The sequence below is a fragment of the Telopea speciosissima genome, chromosome 10, assembly GCF_018873765.1.
Source record: "Telopea speciosissima isolate NSW1024214 ecotype Mountain lineage chromosome 10, Tspe_v1, whole genome shotgun sequence".
Classification (NCBI taxonomy): Eukaryota; Viridiplantae; Streptophyta; class Magnoliopsida; order Proteales; family Proteaceae; genus Telopea; species Telopea speciosissima.
This window is the reverse complement of record NC_057925.1, coordinates 57,575,767-57,591,276: the sequence shown is the minus strand read 5'-3', so window position 1 is coordinate 57,591,276 and position 15,510 is coordinate 57,575,767. Positions and strand designations below refer to the sequence as shown.

Sequence of the window (15,510 nt, the reverse complement as noted above, 5' to 3'; positions counted from 1 at the left end):
GATTTTTCTGGAGATCTTACATTCATCCGAAGTTTAAAATGTTCTTTTGGCGTTTTTTACATGCAGGACTACCCATCAAAACAACTCTCGCAAAATGGGTGGAAGTCGAACTGACTTGTATTCTGTGTGGTTCTTGTGATGAGCCCATGTGGCACCTCTTTCTATCTTGTGATTGGTCTAAGCATATTGGGGCATCTAGCTCATTGGGATTGAGAACAGAGCTTTTCTCCAGCCCCTCCTTGGCTCAACTGTGTCGTACTCTTTTCCTTTCCACAACTTTGGATAAACAATCTTCTACCCGGTTCTGTCAAGTTTTTATAATTACATGTTATTGTATTTGGGATGTAAGGAACAAAGTAACCCATGGGTCAGCCTCAGTTGATCCCAAGTTGGTATTGGAGTTTGTATATAAATGGCTCCATGATCTGAACATTTCTCCCCCTACCCCTACCCCTATATCTAATTCTAATATCTCTCCTTATCGCCATGAGTTGCCTATTATACTTGATTTCTCTAACTTTGAAATGCATTGTCCTGTTTTAATTTGCGCGGACATTTTTGAACCTCAACTAAAATTAACGGGATGAGTTTTTTGCATTTTGATAGTTGGACAGGGATTTCCAACATCTATAGGTTACAAATACATCCTCTGACAGTTTGGAAGTAGAACTCAATGGTCTAATACAAGGCTAGAGATATACTAACAACTCCAATATCAGAATCAAAGAAGTTTGGAGTTTCAATAGGACCCTAATCAATCTTCTTAATCTTTCTACTTATACTAAGTTTCCCTAGTCAATTCTACCCTTATGCCTAGAAATAGCGGATTTCACCACTAATTTCTCTACCTCTGTGTTTAAGTATTCTGACGATAACAATCTTCTTTCTATGTCAAAATCCCTAGCCCTTAATGCAGTTTATGGAAGACGTGTAATCCCTCTTTCTTTTTTTTTTTTAATATTTCTCTAATCTATAATATATTTTCTTATCATAAAAAAAAGATCCCTCAACACGAGTAATGTTCATTACAAGGGTGCTTTAGGCGATTAAGTTGCTTATTGTTAAAACATTAGTTAAAATTTTAAATAAAATGTTGGAAAAATGGTCCCCCTACATGCCTCTGGTAGGAACCAATTCCTGCACACCTACTATTTCTTTTACCATGTGGATAATTAATGTAGTTATTTCAACAATTGGATGGAGAGGTCATGGTCTAGAATAGATTATCCATGTTTCTAATTTCAGAACCTCATTCAATCAAACACTCCCCATGTATTATTATGCATCCCCATGTATGTTTGTGCATGCTTACGCTTTAAACACTATTGTGCATTTTCTGTTTTGCCAAATAACAATCTGCGGTAGGGTTTACACCTTAACATGTGCGTAATAATTATAGAGATCTATCTATCCACAAAATTTGAGTCTCATATGGATCCCTCTAGATGAGATAGGTGTATGAGGAAAAATACTGGCATGTTGTGAGTTGTAACCGTCTTGATTAAGGAATTTGAATATAACTTGACCATCTCAATCCCTCTGGACATGATTATAGTTTGACCATGTGGACCCCTTTATATGAATTGTGGGACATCCATTCTTTGATATATCTATTGGCTTGACGTGAGAAATGCCAATACTGAGTCAACATTTAGATCTCATCCCCATTTTTATGTACAATTATGGATTATATAAAGGTGATGTTGTTTAAAAGCAATTGGTCGTAGATGTGCAACGGCTATAATCAAGCAGAAATGTGGGATGGCACTTATATAGTTTCGTTGCATGCTGACACCCACAACTGTGCTAACGCCACTCTAGCAATTTTGGTATTCAAATGAAATCTCACATTTTTCGATTCTGAACAACCTTTGCCAAATTTAGTGTCAGATCAGTATATTATCTTAGGTGGAAAAATTCATGGGAGGCGGAGGGTATAAAAATAGTCGGAAGAGGAAGAGAGAAAGTCTTATCTCCTCTCCGTTTCTGATTCAATAATAATTTCACGGTGGAGACGGTCGGAGCTCCGGTGCTGTCCTGCATAGAACTTTGGGGATCCAGCCTCTGATCTGCTATTCGAGGCAGGGATCCGAGGTAATGAAGCAATCAATGTATAATTAGTCATTTTGAAGTCCTAGATTGAGCTCAGTTCGATTCTTAATTTTTAACAAAATCGATCCAATTTTTGTTTTGATCTTATTTTACATTGTAGGCTGGACCCGAAATCTGACAGACGCGGATAATTTTCTTCACGTTTCGGGACGACATTTGGATTTTGAAGAAAAACAGAATTTTTTGTAAATTGTAGGATTTAGAGGTTTAAAAGATGGGTGTTATGTCGAGGGACGTTTTGCCAGTCTGCGGTAGTCTCTGTTTCTTCTGTCCGGGGATGCGTGCGAGGTCTAGGCAGCCTGTGAAGAGGTACAAGAAGCTGATCGCAGATATTTTTCCTCGTTCGCAGGTCTGGCATTTGATTCTCTCTTAATTTTCCCTTCGCTCTAATTTCATTAGAATTAAGATGGTCGCCATGTTTTTCCAATCTTCTCATATGATTGTCTTTGACGTTCAAATTGATGATTGAGATTTTCAATGGTGTTATTTTGCCTTAGTACTTTACAATTAATGTTTCTGATAATCTCCCTCCCGCCCCTACAAAACTAAAATCACTTTAATGTTTGTCACAAAATCCTGACATTCCTTGACCTACAATCTGTATTTGCTCCTCCTTCTTTCTTTCTGAATCCTGAAGGAGATTCTCTAATGCTGCACTTTATGATAGTGCATCTCATAGGGCTTTTGAAGTTCAACTGGCCACTAGTCTTGAAGTTTTTAAAATACTGAGCAACAGTTTTGTTGAGTGCCGTGGCTTCTGTCAGTTGAGCTCTGACACTTTCTTTTCCCTTCATTCCTTCCTAAGAACAATCGAAAAGTAACATTTTTCATGAATAAAAGAATTTATGACCACAATTACCTCACATACCCAAAACAAGTAAAAAAGTAGAAATATGGAAAATATTAGAATAAGGATAAAAAATAAAGAAATGAAGATTCCTCCTACTGGCTATAGGCCTCACGATTTCTTGCTTTGCTAACTCATTGGCCAAAGGTAAAAATCAAATTGAGCATGAGGGAAGAAACCCAATCAATTTCAAAGATACCCACAAAATGCTTCCACATCAGTGCACATTCTTACAGAGAAGTCACCATGCACCAATTCTAGTTCTGAGAAATATCACCATGAACCAATTCCTAGTTCTTGCCACATTTGAGAATTAGAATTGTATCCAGACTTGGCCAAAGAGGTGATCAGTCATCTCCGTGCTGCATTCACAAATAGAATATCCTCTAGCCAGTTTAAATCTTCCTAATTGTAGAACTTCAAGAGTAAATTCATTGAGAGAGAGGGCTGATGCAAGTACACAGATTCTGGGTACAGCAGTTTTCCAAATTACAGCTTGAAGTTCATGATGAACTTTTACTGACAAAATCTCTCTGACTCCATTTTCCCAAATTCGATGATCAGCAGCTAAAACATCCAAGGAAGATTTATAAAATCTCACATAAACGGAGCTTCTATTTCCCAATCATGCAGATTCCCTCAGAAAAAAAACCTTTAATTTGAATGTACCACATGCAAATTCCATTTATTGCTGGGTCTTAGAAATTTTTTCTGAAGCACCAGGCTCAGGCTGTGAAATGAGGGAATGCTACAGCAAATGTTTGGTCACCCACCCAAGCATCCTCCCAAAACCTGATTTCAAACTTTATCTAAGACTCCAACCTTATATCTAACATAGGAAATGAAATGATTAAAATTCTTCATGATATATATTTTTTTCGTATCCAATACCGTGAGGCCTGCCAACTGTTCTGGAATCCCAGCCAGTGTTTTATGTCCCATACTAACAATGGTTGCTTGACAATTCTTCCATACTAAATCTATAAAGTTCTAGAGCAAGAAGGGAGCTATTGATTAACATTCCTGATCTGATTCTAAGTCCTAATTCTTTGTCCTGCAGAGTGCAGACCGACTTCCATTTCACCAAAGGAACTTCCTTCGTTTGTGTTTAGAATCTAACCCATCCCACAAATTGTTTCTAATTATCTTCTCCATTTCTTTGATGTAGATGTTGGAGCTTGTAAGATAGAAAATAAAGTATACAGGAATACGGTTCAAAGTGCTTTGGGTTAGAATCAATCTTCTGCCAATCAGCAGATACTTCCTTTTCCATGCAGCCAGTCTTTTTTCCATCCTTTCAGTGGTTGGTTTCCATAATTGATGCATTTAGATTTTGGCCTTGCTTTGATAGGAATACCTAGATATTAAGGGAAGTTAATCAATTTTGCAATTTTCCAACCCAAGAAGCCAGCACCATGTTCTAGAGAATCCTGATCACTACTGCCAATACCCAAGTGCTTATTTGTGCATTCACTCTTAGAACTGTAATGGCTTTAAAAACTCTTAGAGTTTCTCTCAAATGAAGAATCTGATCAACCTCAGGCCCAAGAAAAAAAATTAAGGGCAATAAAGTTTCATTGGCACATTGCAGGAGTGATATGGCCAGAGAATTATTGCTGACTTTAAAACCCTCATTTTCCCAGAATTCTTTCCCCATCATCAGAAAATGGCTTAATGCCACTCCCATAGGAAGAAAGATAAAAAGAGGATCACCCTAATGAATGCCTCGAGAGGCTGGGAATTCTTTCCCAGGTGAGCCGTTGATAGGGACTGAAAAATTTAGGAGATAGTCAATGTAATCCATTTTCTCCATTCGCCTCCAAATCCCATATTATCCTTAATCTGATCTAAGAAGGCCCATTTAACGTGATCAAAACCATTCTCCATATATTTTTTTGCAATAAGACCTGCACTTCCACTTCTTAGAATTTGATCCATGATTTCACGTGCAAAGAGAACCCCATCAAGAAAGTGCGGTCCATGTATGAGAGAACCCTGATACAGTCCAATAATAGAGTCAATGACATCTTTGAGCCTTGAAGAACGAAGACAGAACTTATACCAAAATCTTGTATATACTGGGAATAAGGCTGATAGCAAGAAAACCTCTGATATTTTCCCACCTTCTGGGATCAAAGAGATGAAGTTGTTATTCAAATTTCTCTCCCATCTGGGATCCTTATAAAATTTTTTCTAACACAAGGGGGAGATCTTCTTTATATCCCAGCACCTTTTATAGAATGTAAGATCAAACCCATCTGGTCTAGGGGATTTATCACCTTTCAAAGTCTTTACAGTTTCCCATCTTTCACTTTCTTCGAAAGGCCTTTTTTAAATCATCAATTTGGTTGTGGGAGAGATGTCCAAAATCCAGACTGAAACGAAGGTCTGACCTTTCCATCAGACATGAACAAGTTCTTTTAATAATTCAAAGCAGTTCTTTGAATCTCCTTCTCTTCTGTAAAGTGTCTAATACACTTTTAATCTGCTGATATGATTCACCTTCCAAATGAAAGTTACAAATTCATGAAAAAATTCTTGTATTTGTATCACCAAAACTAAGTGGCACAAGACTTCTGTCTCTAAACGATTTCCTCCATCGATCTCTCCTTTCCCAATTGTTGAATTCCGTGAATACTGGCTTGTCAATGAGACAGTAGCCATGCCTTTGTTTATAATCTTAGAATATTACAAATATGGAAGACTTGCTTAATACTCAACTAGCACATTTAACATATGCATAATGAACCTAGACACTATAGGTACAAGGACGATATTATCCCTGAACCCATATTACAACACTCCCCCTCAAGTTGGAGCATACATATATCAGACATGCACAACTTGCTTACAGTAGGCAAAAATAACTTAGTGTTGATTCCTTTGGTAAGGATATCAGCCAGCTGTTCACTAGACTAGACAAACGGAATACAAATAATTCCCTGTTCCAATTTCTCCTTGATAAAGTGCCGGTCAATCTCAACATGTTTGGTACGATCATGTTGGACCGGGTTGTGAGCAATGCTGATTGCTGACTTGCTGTCACAGTAGAGCCGCATTGGAAGGTCAGCATTCATCCCCAAGTCTTGAAGAAGTCCTTTGAGCCAGAGAAGTTCACAAATACCCTGTGCCATAGCTCGAAATTCAGCTTCAGCACTAGATCGAGCTACAACAGCTTACTTTTTGCTTCTCCAAGTAGTTAATTTCCCTCCAACAAATGTGCAATATCAGGATGTTGACTTCCTATCATTAGGACTGCCAGCTCAATCTGCATTAGTGTATGCTTCTATCCGGAGATGGTTATGTGAAGAATACAAGACTCCCTTTCCAGGAGAGGACTTGAGGTAACGTAGTATTCTGTATGCTACTTCTAAGTGGGAAGAATGTGGATCATGCATGTATTGACTGACAACACTTACAACGAATGTGATGTCTGGCCGAGTATGTGAGAGGTATATCAATCGGCCAACTAGCCTTTGATAGCTACCCTTGTCCACTGGGTCACCTTACTTACTCTTCAATATGTGTTGGGCTCAAGACGGGTGTCTGCTGGTTTACACCCAAGCATCCTGGTTTCACTCAATAAATCCAGGGTATATTTTCTTTGGGAAAGAGATATGCCTTTAGCTGAATAAGCAACCTCAATCCCTAGAAAATATCTTAATCTCCCAAAATCTTTTGACGTCAAATTCAGTGCCCAAATATGTCTTTAGATTCTGGATTTCCTGTGCATCACTACCCGTGATCACTATGTCATCAACATAGACAATCAAAATGGTCACTTGTTGTCCCATTCTTTTCACAAACAATGTATGGTTAGCATTGCTCTGCTCGTACCCATAAGCAACATAGCCTTATAGAATTGGCCAAACCAAGCCCTTGATGACTGCTTCAGACCATATAAAGCTTTCTTCAGCTTGCATACCTTTCCTTGAGTATCTGAAGAGGTAAAACCAGGAGGTATCTCCGTGTAGGAATGCATTCTTCACATCAAGTTGTTGGAGTTCCCATTCTCGATTCACAACACAAGAGATGATAACCCACACAGTATTCATCTTTGCTACAGGAGCAAAGGTCTCTTGATAGTCAAGTCCTTGGGTTTGAGTAAACCCTTTGGCAACGAGTCTTGCTTTGTATCTTTCCACTGAGCCATTAGCCTTGTGCTTCACAACAAAGACCCATTTACAACCAACCGGTTTCTTTCCTAGGGGAGGACTTACCAAATCCCAGGTCTGGTTTTTCTCAAGGGCAATCATTTTTTCATTCATCGCATCCTTCCATTTCTGTTCGGCTATTGCTTCTTGCCAATAGTTAGGGATGGAAACAGAGGATAAAGAGATACAAAGGCATAGAAAGCAGGTATTAGAGAGTTGTATGACACAAAGTTGGAAATAGGATGTTGTGTACAACTCCTTTTCGGTTTCCGAATAGCAATGGGTAAATCAAGACTGGGATCAGGAGGTGGCTTACCAGAAACATGACTAGGAGCAAGACTTAGAGCAGGAACAGATGTCGATTGTGTAGGGTCAGTGGTGGTGGTCTCTTTATACCGAGGGCCATCCAAAGGAAAATCAGTTCCCCGAGTTTAAGTCTGCACATTCGTCTTCACAATACTCTCCCCTTGCACCTGTTGCTCAATCTGTCCCACTTCTTGTTCCTGACTTGTAACTCCATCTTCTAGTTCAACAAAAACATCCTCTATAGTAGGTATCACAATGTCCAAAGGAGCAATCAGTCCCCTCTTCACCACTTAGAATCTCCCCCTATAGAGGTACCGACTGTTATAGTAAGTCTCAGACTCCCGAAAGATGACATCCATAGTGACAAACACCTTTCGTGTAGGAGGATGATAGCATTTATATCCTTTCTAGGTAGCTGAGTAACCCAGAAAAATGCACCGCAGTCCTTTGGGATCAAACTTGCCGTGTACATGGTGATTCCTGGCAAATACGACATAGCCAAAGACCCTTGGAGGTACAACAAATGTCGATTTGCCAATCAATATGTCCAAGGGACAGCGCCACCTAAGACTCGAGAGGGAAGCCGATTGATAAGATAAGTTGCTGTAAGAACAACATCACCCCAGAAGCGAGGAGGAACAGCCATAGTAAACATAAGAGAACGAGCAACCTCCAAGAGATGTCTGTTCTTATGTTCAGCCACTCCATTCTGAGTAGGAGTGTCAACACAAGAGGTCTGATGTATCATTCCATGGCTGTCCAAATAGGAGCGAAAGGCACCATCTGTATACGCTTTTCCATTATCCGAGCAGAGAATCTTCACCTTGACATCGAACTGGGTCTAGACCATTTTATGGAATAAAGTGAAACAAGTGAAGACGTTACTTTTACTATGCATCAAATACACCCTAGTAGTCCAGCTAAAACAGTCAATGAAAGTGACAAACCATCTAAATCCAAAAGTAGAAATACATTGGGCAGGGCCCCACACATCAGAATGTATCAAACCAAAAGGTACACTGCTTTGATTATCAGAAATAGGAAAAATACTATAAGTTTGCTTTGCCAAAGTGCAATCATCACAAGAAAAAATGTTTATTACACTGTTTCACTAGACTAGGAAATAAAGTAGATAAAACTCCGATAGGAGGATGACCCAAACGACGATGCCAATTATTCAACTCAAATAGTGTAGAATCAAAATCAGAAGATGCCGGCTGAGATGTCAAAGCTGCCCGGGAACTGTCAAGCACGTACATACCACCAACCACTTTACCACATGCAATCGTACTGTCCGTTGCCAAGTCTTGAAACAAACAATAGGTTGGAAAAAAAGTTACTTTGCAGTTTAAATCCTTAGTTAGGCTACTAATGGAAAGCAAATTAGTAGTAAACTTTGGAATATGTAAGACAGAGGAAAGGCTAAGAGAGGAAGTGCACTGGACAGATCTCTTCCCCGAGTAGGATAAAGAGACCCATTAGCAACACAAACCGTGTTATGACCAGAAAGAGGAAAATATTTGGAAAAAACAAATGAAGAACCTGTCATATGGTTAGTTGCCCAAGAGTCAATTACCCAAGAATCAGGCATGACCGAGGTGTAGTTCCAACCAAATGAAATACCTGTGGAAGAAGAAGAATTTGGGTTGGTAGGCAGAGACAAAGCCGAGGCAGAGATGGAAGGAGATACTAATGCCAAAAAAGATGTGTCTAATCGATTCACCATATCCCGAAGATTTTACAATTCAGCAACAACTTGGGAATGAGATTGATCAGGCTGGTCGTCAGAAGTTGCCTAATGAGCACGGGTGTTACTAGGCCGATTAGAACCACCTTTCCCACTCCCGTGAGTCTCTGCACGACGACCATGAAGCTTCCAACAACGGTCTTTGGTATGCCACTCTTTCCCGCTGTGATCGCATTTAATGGCTGGGCGATCACCAGATGTCCGATCATTACCAGCAGACCTGGAAGAATTTCCTCGGGAAGCCTGTGAACCAAAGATAAGAGCTGACCGTTCCTGAGTAACAGGATGAACCATAGCTATACGTCTACTGTCCTCAGCCGAGAGAATTGCATAGGCCTTCTCTAGAGATGGAAGTGAGTCGCGATACAAAATATTGGCACAGATCTGGTCAAACTCAATATTGAGGCAGGCCAAAAAATAAAAAACACGTAAGCCATCCTCCTACTTACGGAAGGCCGTGGCATCAACATCGCAGGTGGCGATGAATGTGCCCAGAAAGTCCAACTACTGCCACATAGTACACATGGTATTGTAGTACTGAGACAGAGACAACTCCAACTGCTTGGTAGAGTGAATTTTCTGACGAAGCTCATAACATTGGGCAGCATTCTCGACCTGAGAATAAGTGTCCTAGGCTGTTTTCCAAATTTTCGCAGCCGAATCAAGAAGGAGATAGCGCCTGACAATATCTTGGTCCATGGAATTAACCAGATATGACATAACTAAGAAATTGAAGTTCATCCATCGATCTTGTGCAGAACCAGTCTCATCAAGCCTGACTTGAGTGCCCGTGACGTACCTAGAGAGACCACGGGAACCAATCACAAATAAACAGGAGGGAGACCATAACAAATAATTACTGCCATTCAACTTGATGGGATTCACCGGAAACGGAATAAAGTCACGTTGCGACGAACCATCAGAACCAGATGAGGCAGAAGTGATCTCAAAGTTGTAAGGCATGATGACGGGTAAAAAAATGAAATAAATTCCCCCAAAAAAATTTACAACATAAGGAGGGAAGGTAAAATACCCTCGGTGGGAGTTAACTCACCACCAAGGGGAGGTTAGGAAAAAGGCAGCAAGAGAGAACCCTCTCGCGAAAGAAGGAGGCGAGAGGCTTGCGGGACTGGTGGGGTGTGGCGGAAGGTAGGTGGAGGGCTGGCGGAGCTGTGACGGAGGAGGTGGAAGGCTGTGGAGGGCTGATGGGGCTGGCAGAGGAGGCGGGAGGTGGTGGAGGACCTGTCGAGGGTGGCGCTAGGTGGTGGAGGGGCTGGCGGTGGGCTTCCTTAGGGCAGAATCATGAACCGAGAGAGAGAAAAAAAAGAAAAAAAGGAAAAAATATTTAATTCCCATATCCCTGGAATATTTTGGCTCTGATACCATGTTGGAACCGCTTCCTCTAAAAGGCCAACATTGTAGGAAAGGGAGGAAACAATATGTATATCATACAGGAGCTCTAACACGACGGACTATCCAAAGGGTGTATATCATACAGGAGCTCTAACACGACGGACTATCCAAAGGGGGATACGGGTGGATAAATAATTCAACATTGTTAAAAAATTATTTATCCACCCGTGTCCCCCTTTGGATAGTCCTCTGTGTTAGAGCTCTTGTATGATATACATATTGTTTCCTCCCTTTCCTACAAGGTCGGCCTTTGAGAGGAAGCGGTTCTAATATGGTATCAGAGCAGGCAGGGGTCACGGTATCGAGTTCCCTTGGGAGCGGACAGGTGTTAAAAAATTATTTATTCACCAGTGTCCCCCTTTGGATAGTCCGCTGTGTTAGAGCTCTTGTATGATATACATATTGTTTCCTCCCTTTCCTACAAGGTCGGCCTTTTAGAGGAAGCGTTTCTTAGGGTAGAATCACGAACCGAGAGAGTGAGAGAGAAAAAAAATGTTGGAACCGCTTCCTCTAAAAGGCCAACCTTGTAGGGAAGGGAGGAAGCAATATGTATATCGTACAGGAGCTCTAACACGACTGACTATCCAAAGGGGGATACGGGTAGATAAATAATTCAACACTTGCCCGCTCCTAGGGGGACTCGATACTGTGACCCTTGCCTGCTCTGATACCATGTTGAATTCCGTGAATACTAGCTTGTCAATGAGACAGTGGCCATGCCTTCATTTATAATCTTAGAATATTACAAATATGGAAGACTTGCTTAACACTCAACTAGCACATTGAACATGTGCATAATGAACCTAGACACTATAGGTACAAGGACGATATTACCCCTGAACCCATATTACAACACCAATTTCCTATGAGAACCTAGGACTGAAGTTTTAATCTATTTGATATTGCAGTAGCTTATGTCTTATGCTGATCTTACCATCTGCATCGATTGCATTTGTAGGTCCAATGTCCATAATCATCAATGTTGACCCTATAACCCTTTTTTTGCTTATGGAAGATCATCTTTTACCCATGTGGTCCATCAAGTTTTTCAGTGACTTCTTCGTGCGTGTGTGTGTCCAACCATCACACATGATACTACACTTAACTTTGGCCAATTTCTCCTTAGGATTTTGATCACTTTCAGTTCATTAAATTCCATGAATGTGTTGTATCTGGTGAGATGTTGGTCCTCTAGCTCCCAGTTCTGCCTCGACAATGGTGTCTCTAAGTGGGTGACAGAGAACTCTAGCCACATAAAAGGTTAGATATTCCACATGGTAATCTTAGTCCATGTCTTGCTCAGATTTCCAAATCCCCCTTTCTTCTAGAAGTTGACTAGCTCTTCTAGCATTGGTCCCTGGCTCCTGTTGATGAGTTAATCTAATTTCTGAGTAAGCACTCATTCTGGTTCTTTGAGACCCTTCTCTGTCATAGTGTCATATTTGTTTGTACAGTACATTCGTGGAATAACCCATACCATTTTTTTGTACCAAGACCAGACTCACCACATGTACTGCCCAAGCCTTTTCCTTTTATTTGGTCCAGCCCACTTTCTTGTGTTCCCTTCCATCACTTTAGATGGTTCACATAAAGGGAGAATCTATGTCTTTGCTCCTCCTCCACCTTCTATCTTATACTCAAATCTCTTGCATATTTTATTTTTGAATCTTTCTTTCTGTATGGTATGCTGCATATGTTCTCCTGATGCTCCATATCCTCCTATACTGACCTCATCCTATTAATCTATTTGTATGGCTTCCTTTTTCGCACCAGTTGCTTTATGCAAGTTCTTTTGCATCCATAGTTGTCAAGGTGTCGCCTAGGCGTCCAGGCGCTTTTCTCTCGATTTGTTTGCTGGTTTCACCTTGGTCGCCTAGGTTCCCCCCCCTCGATCACCTTGGTTCTCCTAGACGGTGTGACAACTATGTTTGCATCACTATCATAGTCTGTGTAGATGCCTAAAATCATTCGTTTTGTATACCCAGTCCTATGTCCCTGCTGATGCTTTAGTTTGGTCATATCCTCCAGAGTTCATTTTGGTTAAAACTGAACCACACATCCTTCTTATTAGCATTAACTGCAATTTAATACTCGCAACATTATGTCAGTTTTATATCTCATCCATGTGGGGGAAAAACACACAGAAATTAATGCTTACTTAAATGCATCAACTAATATAATGACAAATAGAAATACATTAACATTAGTACATACACTCATGTATAGAATTCTAATGCATAGTTATACATACACATGCACCAACAATAAATTCTTGATGTGCTCATGCTAATATATTGATTTATTGTGAAAAGAACGAAAAGATCGAATAAATTGAAAGGTGGAATTCTTACCTTTGGGACTCTTTGATAGAAGCCAGAATTAGATATTTTTAATCAGCCTCCAAGATGCCTTAACCATAGCATTCTAGACTTTAATCTGAAGATTTATAAGGAACAATGGGAATATGATTTTTAACCAGCCTCAAAGGTGTTACTAAGTTTGTTAGCAAAAAAGCTAGTTTGGACTTCTCTTCTTTCTTCTTCCCCCTCCTTTCCTGTTGATTTGTTACTTTTTAGTTCTATTAATTAAATGCCAAAATGATTGGCTATTTGTTGGTTAGTAATTGTCAACTTGTAGTATGATGCAATTTGTTTAAAACTATTGTTCTTTGTGTTTCACCAATGTGTTTTGCTGATTTAGCATCCTGAAATTATCTTATGTCTAGTATTTGCCTCTCATATTTTGGCAGGATGAAGAACCAAATGATCGAAAGATTGGAAAACTGTGTGAATATGCTTCCAAAAATCCTATGCGTATCCCAAAGGTATTGTTTTTTTATTTCTATATGTAAATTGTAGAAGGTTTTGATTGAATGTGAATGATCAATATTATTACCAGAGATGAAATCACTTGCCTATTCCTTATGCATTCATAACTCCAATGGTCATCTGAGAGTCATTTTCTGGTTGGATTTGATTTGGTCGAAGTTAAAAAAGTGATCCAAATGGTGTGATCCTAGTTTATACCTAGTTAAGATTTTTTTTAAAGAAAATTCATTACCAAAAGGAAGAGAAAAACAGGGAACACCCCAAATTAGGGGGAGGGGGGAGAAGATGCATGACAATACTAGCAGTACAAGAAAAACACAAAGCTCATCCCTTAAGAAGGGTGGACGGGATTGGAGCAGGGGGGAGGGACACCCCAGGAGACAACAATGTTCCTGTTCCTTGGGGGGAGCTATTACATCTAGAAGAGATCTCGACACTTTACTTTTGACATTAAAGACTATGGAGTCCCAAATTTGAAAGAAGGTTCTTGAATTAGAGGACCATTTCCTAAGGTTATGTTCCATCCAAATATGGGAGTCAGCCGTACCAAAAGCAAGCTTTCCCACCACATCACAGGTAGACTTGCCGGCAAGTGTCATATCCACTCAAATCCATTCCCTTTGAAAGGCAAGAATCCTTTTTCTCCTTAGCCAACACTTTACAGGAAGACCGTACCAAATCGAAGAGGAAAAGGGACAAGCGAAGAAGAGATGATCAACATCTTCAAAGGCATTCCAACAAAGACAACAGGTTGTGGAGACTGGAATTTGCCGGTGAATGAGGAAAGACTGCGTTGGGAGGCAATTAGAGAGGGCCCACTAGACAGAGAAGTCGTGGCTGGGGATGTGGCCCTTGAACCAGACCAGCTTGTGCCAAGGAGAGAGAGAGAGGCACGAGTTCTGATGAGGTCCTGGGCTGACTTAGAACTGAATAAGACCGAAGAGGAAGGAGACTAACTAATAATATCACCAGAACTTGTAGGTATTCTAGGATGGAAGGCAAGGTACTCCAAATATTGGCCAACTGGGGAGAGGGGAGAGGGGCCTAACCATCATGGCAAATAGACTCTGCTTGTTAAGCCCGAGCTGTAGATGAGTCTGGCACCAACTAAGGGAAGGAGCACGCCCATGGGGTGCAAGTGGTCAAGCCAGAGACTAGTGGAGGCACCATCCTCAATCTTAGAGATAATAGTCCCAAGAGAGAGAAGCCGAAATTGAGGATCTTCCTACAAACCCAAGAAACGTTAGAGTAAAGAGCAACAATCCAAATAGAGTTATTAAGGAGCAGCCCAGTGTATATCCAGTCAACCCAAATACTTTTCTTCTTAGCCACTAGCATTTAGGTCAATTTGAGGATGCCAACAAAATTGACCTCTTTAATTCTTCTCAGAACAAGATCCCCCATCTTTGGGAAGACAAATGGAAGCCCAGCTGATAGGGCGAAGAAATCTACAAGCTTCAGATCATTTCAAGGTACACGTAAGGGGTTCCAGATCCTTGATGGTGGACTGAGGCAGCCCAAAAAATACTAGACCAATTGATGTAGGATGATTGATGGACAGATCTGATCAATTCCAGGTGACTGGCATTAGAGAGAAGCTGGTTCTTACAGAGCTGGAGCCTCTTGCACATGAGATCTAAAGTAGGAGTGCAATGATGAGCAGTCAACCTAGCAGGGGTAAAAGATAAACCCAAGTATTTGACTGGAAGACGGCCCAACGAGAAGCTAGTCTTCTCCTGTAAAATAGTCTTGTCAGCATCCGAGATCCCTGCCAAAAATAGGAAGGATTTCGAGAGATTGATCCCAAGGCCCTACAACCTTCAAATTTTCTCAAGCGCAGCATGATAGATTCAATTGAGAGGAGGTTTGCCTTGGAAAAGGTCATGAAATCATCGGCAAAGACCAGGTAGGAGATCTTGAGGTTCTATCACTTGGGCATGGGGGAGATGAGCTGCTGGTCCGTGCTAGACTGGATGCTTCCTAATATGACTTCAAGAGCCGGAGTGAAGATAAAAGGAGAAAGGGGGCAGCCTTACCGAATGCCAACCAAGGATGAGAAAAAACCTGCAGGGCTACCATTAACGAGCACCGAGAATTATGGAG

The 15,510-nt window shown here is 40.7% G+C and overlaps 1 protein-coding gene across 3 annotated transcripts in view; it reads left to right on the top strand.

Moving 5' to 3' along the window:
- The first annotated feature begins 1,757 nt into the window (after positions 1-1,757).
- The window catches only part of LOC122642458 (protein SEMI-ROLLED LEAF 2-like), a 96,256-nt gene continuing 82,503 nt past the window's right edge, over positions 1,758-15,510 (top strand). The window contains exons 1-3 of one of the 3 annotated variants that reach the window (XM_043835943.1): positions 1,758-2,094; positions 2,213-2,461; positions 13,329-13,403. In XM_043835943.1, coding sequence (XP_043691878.1) covers positions 2,327-2,461; positions 13,329-13,403 — 210 coding nt within the window. In that variant the 5' untranslated portion in view covers positions 1,758-2,094; positions 2,213-2,326. The remainder of the gene's footprint in view (positions 2,095-2,212; positions 2,462-13,328; positions 13,404-15,510) is intronic. The other 2 variants (XM_043835941.1, XM_043835942.1) reach the window with 2 other exon arrangements.